At 40.5% G+C, this 18665-nt stretch overlaps 1 protein-coding gene across 1 annotated transcript in view; it reads right to left on the bottom strand.

Annotated features, from left to right (window-relative positions):
* T265_10342 (hypothetical protein) overlaps positions 1 to 17327 on the bottom strand; it is a gene marked incomplete at both ends in the record, with an annotated part of 36895 nt that extends 19568 nt beyond the window's left edge. Inside the window, 6 exons of the mRNA XM_009176683.1 lie at positions 1251 to 1551; positions 2876 to 3490; positions 3542 to 3606; positions 7894 to 8089; positions 10950 to 11534; positions 17277 to 17327. Coding sequence (XP_009174947.1) covers positions 1251 to 1551; positions 2876 to 3490; positions 3542 to 3606; positions 7894 to 8089; positions 10950 to 11534; positions 17277 to 17327 — 1813 coding nt within the window. The remainder of the gene's footprint in view (positions 1 to 1250; positions 1552 to 2875; positions 3491 to 3541; positions 3607 to 7893; positions 8090 to 10949; positions 11535 to 17276) is intronic.
* Positions 17328 to 18665: the final 1338 nt, after the last annotated feature.

The following is an 18665-nucleotide window of genomic DNA, read 5'->3' as shown; positions in this document are numbered from 1 at the left end:
TGGGATGAAAGTTTCAGCACACTCACTCTTTTGGCTTCATTCCTCCCACAGAAGTGAAACGAAATCATGCGAATCGCGAAGCAGAGAGAGACAGGGGACGATCTACATTTTATTTAGAATGAATTTAACTTACTATCTGACATATTAATTAAAATTGGTTACCATCTTAGACACGGTGGTGCAAAAATTTAGGGGAAAACAGAAGACTAAAGCAGTAATCTGGGGAGAAACGGATAATTCATGATTGCCTTTTAAGGAAGAGATTATCACCAAAATAATTACCCGTCATCTTACATCATTATTTTGTGCTGTATGAGCTAAGTGCAGAAAAGCTAAAAATGAAAAAGCTGGTTACACAACTTTGCTACACTTGTCGTTTGGGCTTGGAATTTTCTGGACTAAATCGATGTTTGAACAATCTGAGCAAGACCCTTCCGAAAGCTGTAACAACCCAAAATCTTTTCCACGGAGCATTGTCTGCTTGTATGAACAACCGACGTTTTGTTCAGCAAAATGTTTTGCTGAATTTGAGTTACCAATTCCAATGAGACTATGTTTATAAATTTACTCTCACATGCTCATATCCCTGATTTTATGTGAACCGTTCAAATAAGTGTAAAACTTCCATTGACTGAATTCTGATTCGTACAGCGCTTGTATAGTTACCTTGACCAAGTATACTTGCTTCGTGTAGTTTTTATCCTCAAATCAGACATAATAAATCCAAACTAATATGTTAATTGCTATGTTATTTATGACCAGTTCTGCAGCCTACCAGGGACCTCACGTTTCCATCGGCTAACTTATTATGGCACGGCTAGAGTACATCGTTAGATCATCTGATACTTCAAGTCCGGACTCATCAGCTAGCCCTGGTTTACATATTTCCTAGGTTGTTTTTATGATAATCAGCATCCTCTTGAGTAGAAAGGATACTTGAATAGTATCACAAACAATTGTTTCATCTCTCTGATGTTCAAACCGACCATTTACACCTGATTAGTATACGGATGACTTATAAGGACCAGTAAATAACTACAAAACGGGATATGGATCCTAAAGTACCTTCGCCATATTTTTCAGATGGATTACACAAGTGAATATTTATTACTGATGAATTTTCATTTTTTAAAAATATGAATACATTCCGGCTCACGACCGATGGAATCATGATTGACACCGGTTTGCCGAACGTTGCGTGTTAAGAAGAACAAAATAAAAATTTTGAAAAAAGGAATAACAAGGCTAACCTGAGGTTCCTATGGGAAGCTTTTCTAAGTGCGTGTTTGATTTCGTCTGAAAACTTCGAAATTTTATCCTGGCCGGCATTCGGTTGGGCGGAGAATTGCAAGCGAGTTGTGGAGTTCGCCGAAGCCAAACGTGCACACATTTGGTTGGGCTTGTTTCAATGTGATGTTGAAGAATTGCTTTGACCTCACTTAAGGGTTTGTTGAGCACAGGACTTCCTTCAACTGCCAATAGTAGATCACCGACTTTCGGCACTACTGATTGATTTGGTACGTGCCGAAGATCAACAGCTTTTACTTCAACCTGAAAAAGACCACAATAAACATTACTACCATGAGCCCTATTAGGTTGACGACCACTATCCAAGAAGTCCAAAAATGCAAAAACGCAGGTCAGGTTTCATATTGTAAGAAACATGTTCGAAAACCGGACGAAAAATATTATTAACGTCTGATTCAGATGGGGAAAAAGCCCTTTAACTTCAGGGATATTCTCACGGTGGTTTTCTTTTTATTGGGGTTGGACAAGCACGAGTTTGATTTAAACGGGATAGAGGAAATGGGCATTTTTCTAAACAGCTGGACCGACGTGATTTCTGTGGTATGTCTTACATTGTTTTATAAAACTAAAGCATATAGGCTGAGCATCCCTCCAAAAAGCCGCCGCTTCTGCTAGTTTTGATGCTGCTTCAGATGTGTCTGTGGGGCTCTCTAGAATAATCGTGAGTTTCTTCACGCTGTCACACATCTGTGAACAAAGCCCACTTGTTATCAGTTCGGGCTAAGTTTTGACCACAGTCATTGCACATCGGGTTGGCACGGAATGTAAGATCAACACAGACGCTTCTTTTGAACTCATACGTATAATCTGTCAAACAAAAAAGTCCAAACATGTAAGCACACGTAACCTGGATACGACTGAATCAAGCTGTATTTAGCTGCGGATACCCAGGTTAACAAACAGACAGAGCTAACTGGGTCTGAATAACTGACCACATGCCTAGGACAGAACCAATACACGCCCAGAACATGGCAGCAGTGAATGTGACCCCATTTTCAGAGGCGCGTGAATGCGATTAACATACTGACTGGAATCTTCCAGGTTTGTGCTCGCTCGATGCTTGTTTGAGCCTCCTTTTTCAACCTGAAGTCACGATTGGTATTGTGAGGAGATTTGAAAGTTTTTGTCTTGTAAGTACAGTCAATCTATGCTTGGACCCGTGAGGCTCCGCAATGCTGTGTCAGCATCAGCTGTGTGCAACTCAGAAAAATGAAGGTAGTTTCGAACTCTTGACCACCTGGCTAGCAGGGTGAACATTCGACCATCCAAACCAATTAACGAAGGTCGGGATCCCGAAGCCTACAATATGGAAGGAGCAGCTGGACAGTGCTGTTTAGCTTTCAGCGTTGAATAATTGAACTTAAGGGCAAGACTATTCAAAATCAGAAAGTTGTTAGCTTGTCATGTATGGCTATCGATAAGTGGACATGAAGAAACACCTATGCAAGTCCATAAAGACAAGGTTGAATAAAAAAACAAAGTTAAATTTTGATATTTGGTGGACGCGGAAATATATACTCTTAGGTGAGTTTAAAGATAGAGATAAGCATATCAATCGGATACTAACCATACTTCCGCTGGCCACGCCTTCACAAATCTGTAATCCACAGTGAGCACCTATGATTGCCATAGTGACTTCAAAATCCTTATACGATGTAGTTTTCGAAGAGCTGCACGTTCCAGGTGAGGTAGCCTTTGAGATTTCATCCCCTCGAGACAAATGGGATTCTGCTGCAGAATACGTGTTAGAGTATGATCCGAGTGAGTTGGTAGTCTCCGGAGAGGAAGCGCAAGCAAGTTCAGACTGCAGTATGAAACGGGAAGCTGGCACGTAGTCCGGCGTTTCACATGGACCGCTTTTACCAACACCTTGAATACCAGACTGTAGTGGAACCGAAACTGGGATGGTGTCCGACAGGTCGGATGCAATGCCTTTGGTTTTGCTACTATTACGTGTTTTCGAATGATTGGATGGTTCACCTCTCGTACACACCAGAAGTGGCATTATGCTATATTGTGTTACAGGTAGGATCAGATTTTGTTGTGGAACTGCGACTGAAACCACATTCCCATCCAGCAAAGAACTCGGCGTCACTCCGCTTACTGAGCTTGCACAAGGTTTGATGTCTGTTGCTTCTGGCGACGTCTCATAGCCTGAAGTGAGGAACAATCCGGAGGATAGCTGCAAATTCAGGGAATCGATAGGCCTCTAAACACTAGAATAAACACCCACATGGGCGTGGTATGCGGCATCGATTGGTTGGTTGTTTGTGATATGATACAAGTGGTCAACTCCCCCTGCATTCAAATGTAACTACCCACATCTTACTCGATTACAAGCGGAAACTAGAGAACAATGAGTCATTGCAGTTGTGTCAATAAGATGCAACGCGTCCACAGACGGTCGTTATGACCACTAGTCTAGCATAGACATACAACCTATATGTTTTCAAAAAGCAGCTCAATCGAAAAATGGGTGCGGAATACTTAACAAAATGTATATGTTGTGTAGTGCTGACTACTCATTTTCGAGGATCATTCTGGGTCATTTTTACAAGTGGTATCAGAATGGCACAAGAGTGCTTGCCAGAGATAAACATTATAAAAATTATTCGTATATATTTATATTATTCACTTATTGTTTGTTATATATTATTGTTTATATTATTATTATATTATTTACCACTACTAGTATTTGTTTAATATTATTAACATTTATGTACATAAAAATTGTAGGTGAATAAAAATTTAAAAATGTAGTCCCTGTTTCTAGGCTGTTGCCTGCAAACGATCCTCAACCCAACGTAATTAATGGATGAAGCATTGCTCTGTTTGCTTGCCATCAGCATAACACCACCTACGACTTCAAAAACGTCTCTGCATTGCTGGTTTTAGCACGCCAATTTTGAGCGCTTTATTTTTGCTCGACAGCAAATTACCATGTGCTTGTTCATCTAAGTACAAATCTCTAGGATGATACTAAATGAAACATTATTTAAATGAAAAAAAATAGTACCGATTCTAAGAGGTTTGTTTATTGCGAGACTAGTGCACTGTACAGAAATTCGCTTTCGTTTCCGGAACCGATAATGACACAATCCTTTGCTTGAGTGCATTCCTAACACGCTTGTCTTGTTGGTGAAATGGTGCGTCAACCGGACATCAACACCCGAAGTCATTGATACGTTTACGCAATTGTTACCACCGCAGTAGATTTTCCGATTCGCCTATCACATCAAAGTGTGCAGATTTACCCTCGTGGAGGTGGGTTTCATGACAAACAAGCCCTTTCTGTTGGGCTGCTTGGTGAATTTTATGAGGGCGACATAAATCCAATGGTGGGTTTCGGGGACTTTTTCAAATCCATAATGATGTTCACATACGAGGAGTTGGCTAAATGTTGAAATCCACATTTCTTGCTGACTGTTATTTGGTGAGCTGTACCATCCGCAGTGAGCGTCCAGGGCCAGCTGACCTATCACTAGAAGTTTTAATCATATGTGTGGCGTTACTTCACAGGATGTTAGCAACATTTATTGGCAACAATAAGTCTGAGCCCGCCGTAAATTTTTATTCTGCTGAATTCAGGTTAATTCACACGGGATTTCGAGCTCACTAGCGATTTTAAAATAAATAACAAAGTATTCAAGATTATGGACGGTCTTCCTGAACATCGTGATTAAAGTTCGAAAAAGTTCCGAAATCCGACCCATCTGAGCGTCTGTCTTTCTCTTATCATCCCTAAACTTTTCGGTTTCCATCGTTTCGGTCTTTCTTACCCTTGATTCCAATTCTTGTGTCGCACTGACATCCTGTCACTGTCCTCTCCAAATAACTCATGTGTTTCAAAGTATATGTGCGTATTGGTGCATTTGACAGTGATGTCGCTGAAAAGATGTAGGCAGTCAAAATCCTGCATAAACTGCTGTACTCTGGAGTTTACTTCATATTGTAGTTCCTCGGTAGCAATTTTCGGTAATCACCATGAACTGACCAAACATCACCTTTATCAGTACTCTTTGGAACTTTGGGACCTTTGGAATTAAAAACTAGTTTCATGTACCAGCGCATAAATCGGAATTAGAACTTGATGACTATGCCCTTCAATTGTACAGAAGCTTCTGGTTGATTAATTTGTGAACATCAGGTCATACGCCCAGAGCTTTCTGGCGCTAGCTTTCACATTTCTATACTAAGTCACGGCTTGACACCCTTTTCCTGTTACTTCCCTACGCATGCAAAAAACGACCTTTCAAAAATGTCAACAGATTAGCATATGGGAAAGTTTAATGAGCCATGAGAGACTACGGTATACTACAAACTCCTCTGAGATTAGGGAGCTATTTCTTCCAAAATCCGTACGTTGGAAAAAGACAGCTATAAGCTTTCATATTTACAGAGAGATATTGCCTCTAACTAAATTGCTAGGAACGCTACAGTTCGTCAGATGGACATTACCTGGCTTTAGAAAGTGCACGGCATGGAAAGCATGGTTTCTGTTTGATCCTGACCGGTCTTGCAGTAGCTCTGGAGACCTTTCGTATGTGAGGCGCATCCAAACTTTAGGGTAGGATTGTTTGAGTCGGTCACTCTTGTTTACATTTTGGTAGAGTCATACCAGACATGTGCAATTCTACGACCCCATAGGTGCTGGAGAATAGGTAGAAGTCTTCCATTTTTATAACGGTGACGAAGTTATAGATGAAATGTGATTGGGGACAGCATTGCACAGATGTAGAAAATTCAGGCCGGGGCTCCCGCAGTACTATGCCTATCGATAGGAGTTGTCTTAAAGTAGGGTCAACGGAACATGAAGGACACCTTTACACCACAGGTACCGTAATGCTGCCTTAAATTTCAATGCTCCAAAATGCATCGTAGAGTACTTGTACGAGCAACGAACCCTCACGGAGGATTTTCACAAACGTGCCTCTTTGTGTTAAGTAAACCTACGAATGATTAGACCAAAGAATACCTAGTATATCATGGCTGACTTCACAGTGTTTGCGTGCCATTTAAACGGTGATGGTCGATGTACATCAATCTGCGGGATCTTGAATTCCTAGAGTACTTGAGCTCCTCTGCCTTTCTGAACGAATCTGATAACTGACCATCCGACTACATTGCTCCCCCATCCTTTGGAAAATATATCTGGCAAGTGCAACCTTAATCTGATGGGGTTGTGCGGATTTACATCGCATTTAACTGCACGTGCCGGCCCTGGTGGCCTCCTAACCTTTCTTCAGGGTGCTTAGTTCAGTTTCATTCAGTTGACTGTTTTCGCAAATAAATCACTGAACCATCTTCTTAAGCTGTTGCTTCACTATCAACTGTCCCTCTCCAGCCAATTCATTCAACAAAATAATTCCGAACGGCCGTTTTTTATTGTGAAAGTAGATGTGATCTTCTCCTCAGCTTTCATTGTTTGCCAGAGTTCCATGTCCTTCTTCAGACCATCCTGTATGTGGGGATTTAGAGACTGACGCGCATCACCATATGCGTTGCCTCCTGGTACTGATACTCTAGGAGTACTCAAAATTTGTAGATCTTAATTTTATCCAGTGACCATTTGCTAGTATGGGGAGATTCAAACAGAAATCTCTAAATGCCTCTAGCCGAGTCTTTTGTTACGCCCGACTCATGAGCCATTTGCTTTTTCATGTTAGTTCACCGAAGAGAGATTTGGGCTAGCACAGATGGATACTTCTAGGTCTTGATAAAATCCACAAAATTCTGCGCCAACTCAGGAGAATCTCCGAGAAATCGCATTATCGGCCGTATTTGCACTATAGCATAACCAGATTGAAGTTGCGTGCCGTTTCTTTAAAATGGTAGCTCACAAAGTTATAAGTGGGTGATAGTGCACAACAACCATTTAAAAAAGTGGTCAAGTCAGCAGTGTACATCCAAACGGTGATACATAATGATTCACAGTTTTCTGCCCTCTTCAGTGCTTTTGGGCATAGGCCATTGATAGTAGACCATCATGCTTCTTGATCTCTACTGACATGATTTTTGATTTCACGTGGGCCTGAGCGACCTGAAATGAGCTCGCACTTTAACCTTCATTGACTGCAAAGTTTCTTTGCGTCAGCCACGCATTGTTCACAGTTGACCACTTGGTCCAGTTCCTCCGTGTATAAACAAGTTTCTTCTTCTGCAGTTCACCATTAAAAACATTTCAAACAAAGGATGAAGCCATGTGATTCGCTGGGTAATCACTATGGTCATACCAACATCGAAACTATACACCTCTTCTTTCTGTCCCTTTCTACCATAACTAAATTCTAGCTCCTTCCTAGTTACAAAACGTGTTATTTTTATGCAAAGTTAAACCGTTCAGACTACCTTAATCTAATCACGTTCGTTTGCATGCCAAAAGATAAAACTCCACTGGTTCTGTCAACCGAGAGTAATATTTCGGTTTATGGCGAACTTACTAGTACTCATTTCGGGTATAAAAATGCCAGAGCATCATATGAGAACATAAATTTTAAGACGCCAAAGATGGATACCGTCCAACTGTTGGTAAATAATCAACCTTTATAAATCTAATCACTATTTATCTAGCCATTAGTTTATTACATATAACACAGAACACACGCTTACTTGAAAATGATGTGGTCACATTGTTCCCTGGATAGGCTTTTCTCTGATCCGGGGATGTCGTAGATAAACAAGAAGTATTCTGATAGCATCCATTTGAGCATAAGAGCTCCGCAACTGATACCGTTGTTAGGAACTGATTTGCTTGCGTTGCATTTATGGTTACAGCACCTTCCTAAGGAGAAAATTGAAAGTATGGACATATTATTTAGGTGTAAAACAGTTGCTCTCACTTTTACTGCACTGTAGTATTGGGGCGTTTGATCGTGTGTCAGAAGGCTTCTAGGTGAAATTTTTCTTGGGAAGGAAGTGATACTAACGAGTCATTAAAGTCATTCGCATCTGTCTTGACTGAAGGAATACGAATAGGTGGCGCCGAAATGGGTTTGTCGGTCAATCCAATAGACATCTGTGCGCAGCACGGTGTGTGACGCTTTGCGCGAAGAGAAATGTGAATCTGCATGCAAGCCATCGATACCATTGTGTATTAGGAGGGAAAATTTGGAAGGCGTATGCGTACAGGCTTGTTGTGAGCCCACACATAGGTCTATTTGCTTCTAATTATAGCGTAATGATTTACATTTCCCAGAATAGCATTTCGCAGGTGAAACCGGAAGCCGCCTGTTTACATACCGTCTTGCTGGTAATAGATGTATTCCATTAATCCGGCGCGTAGTAATGTTATACTTGAGAAAACAATGTTGAATTGGCAGAAACTGGAACGAACTTACCTCGGTTCCACGCTTGGCAGGTGGACCGGTGAGTATTATAATGAAACATAAAACACATCTTCCCAGGCCATCCGCGTTCACATGCTACGCGAGTCAGCAGGATCAAGAGGGTGGTTGAAGGAATCAGCCCCATCATAATGGGACTGAATCGCGTCCCAGGTCAAAGCTCTATACACCTCTTTTGTTAGCCGTTGCTCATGCCATCCTTTCAAGCTCGTGTTCAACAATACAATTTTCAAATCTTCGGACCTAACTGAAGACTCCCCCTGTGAATGTCCCTTGGAATTTTGGCAAGATGCAGGCGGTTTACCTTGGAGTGTGAGTCTCAAAGAGTCCGATTCCAAATGTTAGCTGAGTCGAAGGCCAGGTGAAATCTACAAACAGTCCGTAGATTGGTTGGTTTCGTTCACGATTTGCAAAGTTGCAAAAATGGAGTCCCTACCAACTGGATTACTATAAATCCGCATTGCTCCTCAACAGCAATTCCCTCCAGAATGCCACTGCCGATTTCCCTGAGGATAATACACTTTTGAATTCTGAACGAGAGAGACTGATTCTAAGGAAATCGATTCTCTTTCCTTCTGTGAGTGGGGACTATATATACATTCTCCATATATTCGCTAAACATCCTTTACCTTCAATAATCATGCTGCCATGTCAGCCCCATCAGCTTGAACGCCCCTGCGTATAAGCCGCCTGGTTTGCAGTTACTTGGCTTATGGACCTCAGCTGCCATGCGTCTGTAGGCAATTAAGCCAAGCAGGCATTCGGTAAAGGGTTGAAGTTGTTGTAAAGCGCCTTTGAATTTGGAACAGCAGAATGTTTTGCATACATTGCTATCGTTTATGACTCGAAGGGCATTTAGTCAAAACTCTATATAGCACTAATGCAAAAATACAGGTTTCATGCTAGATTGGTAGCTTCAGGTGGTTTTTAGGTGGTATTTGGCATGTCACCTTCTGGGTGTGCTTGAGTTTTGGACCAGTTAATCTCATGAGCATCCACTGCCCTTGCCGCTTGCCCTCGTCGATAGAGGGTAAACACTCCCAATCAAAGTAAATAGCCTTGTGTGTTGCTTGAAGGAGTTAAATACTAAACACACTTGAGATATTACCCATGGATGGGATAAGATTTAAGGCTTGGGTTAGGAATTTTTGGTGAAAAAATTTGGTCAGATTATCAAAAGCCTCCTTGTATTCAAGCTATTGTTTTTTGTGAATGAACAATCCTCTTTCATTCATCAACTTTTAAGGAATAAGACAGCGGCGAATTTAGGAGTCCCTCTGGAGTTACACCGGAATTAAATGCAGCCTCTCTTCCAAAGCATGGCACACTTTCCGGGTTAATCCATTACCGGTGAGTTCTCGAACCACCACTCAAAATGTACAGAGCATATTGCAAAATCTAGTTCCAGTGTTGTTTCAGGCACAGCAAAATAGGCCACGCCTGTTATTTTGGTGAATGACGCATTTGAATTTTTAAGACATCATTCCATGTTCACATGCTTCCACAATACAACCAGTTGGGATGTCTGAGTGGAAACATGTTTTCTCAAAAATATCGCTAACTCGGAAAGCCATTATACCATTTCTTCGCTCTTTGCAATGCAATATTATGCTGCAATGTTATTCTGTCAGCGGCCACAAATTAAATTGGTCACCGTAATTCTATTTTTCCTGGTGATAGATAAACTTATACGTACCTCACATGATGCGTTCTTGCACCATAGTACCAATATAAGTGCGATGAATTCCGGCTATCAGTCAACCGAAATTGCAACCTTTAAATAAAGTGACCTAACTAACACAGATGTCACAAAAGAAAATACGGCATTCTCTAGACCATGCCACTGATTTTGCAAAATATGCGTGCTGGAAATTGACTTGCAAGACACAGACAAAGTAGAGCCGATGCGGTCTTCCTCTGGTTCTGATTAGTATCATCCTTCAGCAAAAGTACAATTCACCACAATATATATATATATATACATATATATATACTCGTGACTTTGTATTGTCGTTACTGGTTATAAAACACCTGAGTTCGAGGGAAATCTTATTACAGCAAAAGTTCCTTACAACAGTTATGTTCGTAGCCACATTATAAATGTTTTAGGATGAATCATTCTGTGTACAATTGATTTTAAGCAGAAGTTCCTGTATCTATATTTTTTCAAAGAGGAAATAAACAAGATTCTTTCACTAAATACTTCATGGGGTTCATTTTCCAAAACAAATAAAAAACCTGGTTTCCATTTAAATTTGTTTTGAGGGATATATTTGTAGACAGAGAAAAATCACTTACATTGTGTTTTCCGGAGGGACCAACGTTTGTGGGAATTGAACATGACAATTGAGACTGGCAGTTGTTCACCTGCGAGTTCTTAAGATTAGTGGTCATTTCACAGTGATTTAGACAGACCGATTGTTTCGATGAAGGAAAAAACGTGTTTGACGGTGAACTGTGCGTTGGGTAGAAGGTAAACGAAGAAGGCTGAAGATCGATTGGAGCTAACGAAACGCCACGAAGGAGCGTAATATTGACGGTGTCACCAACCGATATGCCGGATAGCAACCGCACAGCATATTCAGGACTACATCCCGCCAGTCGATGCTTTCCTATTGCCAAAAGGATATCCCCTGGGCGCACTGGAGTAGGCTGCTCGGACTGACCGCTTATGCTGTAAACCACTCGGTTTTCTGCAACGTGACGTATCTGTAGCAGACGCTGATAGAAACCAACGCTGTCTGGGTGGAGAGATGTTGGAACATGGAGTCCAAGCAGACGGCTCGAAATAAATGTCAAAACTTCTGCCAAGGTTATACCAAAACCGTTCTGTCCTTTGGTGATACGGGTGTCTATTAGTCGGACCTCGGAGGAAAAGGGGGACTAAAATGTAAGAATAATAAAATCGCCCAGTTTATGTAGAAACTATATCCATTTACAAATGTGTTATCAAAAAATGTACAAAGGTCAATTAATTGTTGACAGCTTGTTTTAATTTTGTGCGCACACAAAGGGCGGTCGTTTATTACTTAGAGTCATGATCTTGCATGTAAGTGCAACATTGTGGAAAGTTGGAAAACTACCCAAGGATTGAAAGATACAGAAACATCTAGATGAAAACGCAAAGTTCGCGAAATCAAAGCTAGATGAATAGCCCAGTCTCTGTTATTCCTAAGTGAAAACGACACACCTTTCTATGCCAATGAAAAAATCCCAAGTTTGACGCACCTGAAGTTGTTTTTCTGAGGTAAAACAAAAATGCGCGCAGTAATTTTTGACAGGAAAAAATGGTCTGTTTTACCGACGGGAAGTTTAGTGACATGCTGCGGTGGATATTTTATTGAAGTTGCAGTTGAAAACGTTTTTTATGCAGTTTATTGTAAGTGTGCCGGGTAAAAAACTTTTTCAGTGGCTTTATAAATGCACGAAAGTGCCAATCTATCCGAGCCAGTTCACTCAGTATAAGTAAGCACCGACATCTCGCCTAAATGAATGAGACATTTTGTCCAAATTCCGTCAGTTAGTCCAAAAATGACCGTTCGGCCCATCGAATCCTGTCAGAAAATCGCGTGATTGCTTTTCAGCAAGCCCCAGCAAACCTATTAACACGAAGCCACAGAGGCACTACACACGCTAGCAACATTTTTGACGCCAAAACATTGTCTGAAATTTTTCTGATTTAGAATTTTACACGTGTGCTATAGTGTTGTAGACATATATAAGAACGGTTTAAATAAAATACCTGAAATGCCACTTGTTACCTGCGGTTTGGTCGTCATGCTCATAGTCTAAACTAGCTATGTGATAACGAGGAATATATTGTGATAACTCTGGTTCCCCAAAGCCTGCTGACTAAGATCAGTCTTGAGCCTGACTGGAGGATAATCGAATCACAGTAAATAATATAGAAAAACTGGGATGCGTTCCTTTTGTCTTTGGATTGACAGTATTGCTGCACCCTAAATGGTAGTGAACATTTAGCAGTCAGGAGCTACCTGCTCGATTACACCTGCTTATGTAAAATATGGAACTATATATGACCAATAGATTTTCGTACATCCTAAAACAGAACGTAAGATAAAATATTTCTGACATTTAAGGAAGTAAATATCAACAGGGTAACGCGCGCCAAACACTCAAATCAGGTTTTATTAGATGTCGTTTGGAATATTTACTTTTGATGAAGATCACTTGTGGTGGCCAAGACGTCAAGGAATAAATCCCAATCTATTAGTCTCATGTAATTCCGTTACAGTACAAAAAAGGTCATTTTCTAACATTCATTTGCTTCGTTTGCTTAAAGCGCTAAAAATTTCGAAGGCGTCCTCCTTGTGTTTTTCTTTTGCCTTCTAACTTAACGGGAAAAAATTCGACTGAATAAATTTTTGCATTCATGCCATAGCTTATCAGAGTTTGGTGTCATTTCTGTGACATTCACGTGTGTCACTTTTAGGTTGCTGTCAGTTGGCAGAGGTGGATGAGAAAATGCCACCAAAGTTCGGCTTTGATGACGTGTCTGTTACCAAAAAGTTTGTAAGGTCCAAACTAAACATTGTTGGTATCATTTCCAAAGTACACTTGGGAAGTCAACATGATTAGATAAAATATTACCAGAAATAAGGTTTCAATAAAACACGGAATATACAGGGTTGACGGTGCACCCAAATTACGAGCTGTACAACGTACTCGGTTGTGAATATGCGATTATTCCGCCTTGGTCAAACTACCTCCTCTGTAAAGCTAAAATATTTGACAGACAGACAAGAAAAGCTGTGCGATTTTAGGTAGCTCTGAGGCGTTTGACGCATTCACTCAGTAGTATATACGTGCAACCGGGTAACGTACGAGTTCTTTGCAATGATACGTCAACGTCCATGAGTTGCCATAGTGCTTGACCCTGTGGACTATCCTAATGATGTTTCCTCATCCTTATTACTCCCAAATTTCTCATTTGGGCTGAAATAACAGTACATTTTCTCTCTTGACGTTGGTCGAACATGCCTTAATAACGCACCGAGTTTTGACTCACGCAGTGTTTGTCCGCAATTGATCTGATTAGGCTGTGTCACTTCTGTGACTGCTTCGGAGTATATCTGCCAAGAAACGTTTTCTAATGGCGTAACAATATGGCGCATAAATATGTGCTTAGATTTTGGTGATGCAACCGAAAGCATGATTTAGCTGACCCTGTGCGAGGCTCAAAGCCTTATCATGTAAGTGTTTAAAGGTTTTCACACTTTACCTGACCGAAAAAAATATGTTGCGGTGGATGTAACCAGAAAAATTCCCAATTTTGTTATAGTTCAACGGCATTTGGTCAGTTTTATAAAGAACATTTTCTTTTCTTTTGGGTCCCTATTCAATTTTAACCTCAGCTGACTATATGACTGAACAAACAAACATTTACATGGTCGAAAAATAGTTTGACACACCAACAGATACCCTAGAAAGTGGGAAATCTTGTGAGATTTTTAACTCGCCAGGAGATTTAATTTGATACTTTTCTTGCTAGGACACTTTGCTGTTGTTACTGCATTATTACCAGCGATGACTGCAACATGTGTAGGAATATTTAAGTGAATTACTCCTGGTAGTGTTAAAGAAAATTTAACCACTGAACCTAAGGTCTAGCTGAAATGGATATTTTCTTAGATCGTCACCATTTATTCGGTGAAAATATCCGCCACAGAACGTGTGCGAATTAGTACTCCAAATTTCGCGGAGAATTTCTGAGAATATACCATGCCAAGTTAACTGCTAATCGAAAAAGCTAGTATTACGCTACAAACTCTAAATGAACATGAGTAATGAGACATTCGTTTGGCTTGCGTGCACATCAAGTATATTTCAAACTAGCGTGCGGGAAAGCGATCGTTCAACCTAGCTTAAATATGATGGTTGATTCAAATGGAGGAATATTTCGAAATTTCAGGTTGTGCCATATTTCAGCTGGCAGCAGTTTGTTGCCCAGTACGACTGAGTGTGACGATTGTTTTCCTGACGTCTTTTAAAATAAGGGTTCTTCCGCTGCGAGGGACTTTCCAATCCGTTATTCCGTAACAAAAAATGGAAATAATAAAGCGTTTTTTATGTTAAAATGCCCAGAATTCTTCCCATTTTGAGTCGTTGTACAGATTTCCCTCTGTGTATTCCCATAAGAAGAAATAATGAGATGATCTTAACATTATAATGTTAGAGAATATTTCTTAGTTATTTGTGCACTTGGGCGGAAAGTGACCTTTTACTCATTACTGTACTTAATTCAGCTGATATTATGTATCTCAAGCATGCATCGTTTGCTTGCATGAGCACCAGTTTTCAAGACCCCGACAACTTCAAAATAACTTTGATTTCTACTTTTTATTCATCTAGTTGGTAATGATCGTAAGCAATTTAGGTGAGAAATCTCTGGTTATTTAACGGGCTCTGAGGTCGTCGCTTGGCTCAGATAAATAGACGCTGAGCACTTGTCTGAATGACTGGTATGATCTTTGAACCTCACTGGCTGCAACCACCACACGAAATACCGTAAGTGCAACATGTAGTCATGGCTACGCTCTTGAATGTAGCAACGTATACCTCACATTTAAACACCACTTTACCTGTGTGGGATTATATACTCTCCTCTGCGGAATTTAGGAACGCCTCAAATTGGCATGTATACATGTCACAGTCTGCTTCAGCTCTAGCCTATTGTATTTCTTTCTAAAAATATTTTTGCATCAGAGTTTTGATTAAAGTACATTAGGACCAAATTCGTTATTCGCCAGTTTACCCGGCAAGCTGAATCAGCCTGTTCTGCAAATTTGAGCAGCACTGCATAACTTTTTCAAGCCCGTTGAGAATCATCTGCAGTTTACATCACTTGAATCTACTGAGGGTATGGAAATCGCAATCTTTGTGCCCTTGTTCTGAGAGTGTAATTTTTAACCACATGGAAAGCACGACAGTGTTACAAAACATTCTAACCATCCAGATGGTACTGAAACTCCCCGGTCCTGCTTTGAACTTATGGAGGTTCACAACGTATGCCTGCATGAGACTTAAAAGGAATTGTATTCCCGTCATCAGCCTACACACCAGTGTAACTGATAGACGTAACCATATGGAACTGAGGTAAGTTTGTTTCATTTTCTGATGATTACACGCCAGATGTTGTTATCGTAAGGTGGACAACATTAGAACATTTTGAAGATGTGCCGATGAGTGGTTTCCAATAAGACAGCTGGGTGCTTAATTGAGGAAGGTATGGTATTTCAATGAAACTTAAGAGAATCGACAGATAACGCCGATATCTGCCCGATAAAGACTTAACTAAAGCCGGTGCTTACCGACGTGTTGTCATGGTTAGGCTGTTTGGGAGTATATTACATGAGACGTCACGTGTCCCTCCATTGATCCTATACCCTTGACCGTACATCACCTCTAAGCTGGCTACACTACTTTCAGGTTAGACCGCCTGAAATTCGGCAAATGCACTCAAATGTGCTGTGGTTTGGCCATACTTGCTCATCATTCCTTGGAAGATGACGACCATTCATACTGTTCGACTATGATAAGCTGATTGGCTGTGTCCTTACCCAAAATTGGACAAAATATGGTGCCTTTCATCATTCAGTGGCCATGTATTTACGTGCTAACTGGTCCTTTGAAGGCAAAGTTTTGGGTGAAAGTTTCAAAAACAGATTGCGCGGATGTCAAAACACTGGATGTATTAAGGCCAGCAGACATTGAACACTTAGTTGATTATGTTCAGAATCCATTTATTAAAACGTCACGTGCCGGCTTTTAAAGTCATAGTTCGAGTTCTTCCATTTGTTACCGCGGACAATGGGAAACAATTACGGCAAAATCCTCAGGGTGCATTCTGCCAAAAGATATTAGTGTGGCACCCACAGTTTCCGACTACGAGAAGTCGCCAGTTTCGGCAGTCCTACCTCGAACACAGCTTAAAATGGCAAAGTTCTTACTATCTAAGACTCCTGAGGTTAACTCCCGAAAGTGCTACCGAAAAGCGCGAAACTTGTGCACCTATATGTATATTTTCAGGGAAGTTTTGGCCAATGAGTCACTGACAAATCTGTTTGGTGATAGACTGCTTTATAAATGGAATAACTGCCATCGGTTTAGTGCAGTTTCCAGGACCAACAATGCCAGCACAATCTTATGGCGTTATTCAGCGTTCAAAAGAAGTATATTTCCGGTCCTTAAATTAAGACGAGTAATCGCCACTAGAGAACTTAATCACTGCATTTGTTTGTGGAAGACATCACTGTTTCATTTGAGCGACACATGCTAGCTAGTTTTAAATATACAGACACATGGTTGGTTCAAATAGTTTGCAAGGAATTTACATTTTAACAACTTTGGCCATACATATGACAACAAAACGTTGCTGTTAGCAACAGATGATAGACACACTGTGATTAATTTGTCCTGTGCACGACAGCACTTGTGCCAGACTTGCACCAAAGGTGGCCTGTCTGTTTAATTTGAAACAATCTTGAAATAAAAGAAGGATTTTGTCGTCTTAAGCTGCGTAGAAAGCACTGAGACACAACGCGCGTTTTACTGGATGAAATTTCCAAACTAAATTCAAATTTAATCGGATGAAGCTTGTCATACCTTTCCAGCTGATGGACAAGTGCTAAAGATCAAAACCGACGAAATTTTCATGGATAAAAAAGGTGTTCGCAAGACAACATTTTCGCAACGTTTAGAAGCTTTACCATTATATGTGTTCAACTTTTTTTGAAAATTGTGCAAAACAATTAGTCAAAATCTAACCGTACTTTGTGGTTATCAACACAATTCGAAAAGTATCCTTCATAGTTGGCACACTTTCATAGGATCACTTATCTGGGAACTGAATTTTCGATTGGTATCAGCAACCCTTCGACTGCATCGATAAAAATCCAGCGAATACCGAGAGCAGATCCTGAGCGAACGATATGTGCGTTGGGTGTATTTCGTATTTGAGGACTGCACCATAAGCGTGCATACTGTAGATGGTGATTTCAACCATCGACAGTTTGTTGTCATTCTAATATGTCCGAAATCATCCTCATCTATAGCACGAATGCTTTCCCAGTAACAAAAAGCCCTACGTTTGACACATTGCTATTGACATTTTGTAAGGTACCTGTGAATCTGGCTAATTAGAGTTTTAAGGTCACACGAGAAATTAGTTGAAGAGAGTGACGGATCTTGTATCATACTGTTGTTGTGTACTGGGGCTGCTTCGGCCTTGGTGCAAGTGTCTGTTATGTTGCATTCTTCTCGGATCTAAATGGTCGCGTTTAGGAGCGAAGTCAAGTAAAGTCGAATAAGTTATGAACCTGTAACTGACTGGGTTAAAGTACAGGAAATTTGGATTTAAGAATAAAAATTGCATCGGTTATTTATCGACAGACATCGGTGACAATACGACAACTTGGCTATATTATACGCATTGGTGTGGGATATTTCAAATGGATCCAACCCAGTAGAAATACTGTCTGACAGTCGACTTGTTATTTGCCCAAAACATTCCTTTTAAGTTTATCAGTTGATTTTCATGATGTCTCAGAGTCATTTTTCCGGTTTATAGAGGTGCTTTTTCGCGCTTTTAATGAATGACCACGAATGATAAACCTAGGGGATACATAACTGAATTAAATAGAAATGCAGTATTTGTATACTTTTAACTGTATAACACACTAGAAGCCAGTGTAGAAAAGGTATTTTCGCCACCCAGATTACTTTATGGAGTAAGATGTTTTTATCTGAAAAGTCCAAATCGAGTTCTCCAAATCTTTTGAGTCAGCGTTCGGTCCATAAAAGAGAAGCGCTCCAAAGAAGGGCCAAATGCTCATCTTGTGTCATTCTTTGATGGTAGTGTGCTAAGCTGTGTGGTTGGAAACTCTACTAAAAATTAACACATTGCCTCTCGAAATTCAAAGCGGTAATTTGCTCAGCTTATTCAAGAGGCAACAATTTCCTTGACGATTATAGAGGAACAGTTTTCGTGAGGTT

The sequence above is a fragment of the Opisthorchis viverrini genome (genome assembly GCF_000715545.1).
Source record: "Opisthorchis viverrini unplaced genomic scaffold opera_v5_354, whole genome shotgun sequence".
NCBI lineage: Eukaryota > Metazoa > Platyhelminthes > Trematoda > Opisthorchiida > Opisthorchiidae > Opisthorchis > Opisthorchis viverrini.
The sequence above is the reverse complement of the archived record's forward strand: the minus strand, read 5'-3'. Positions and strand labels throughout refer to the sequence as shown.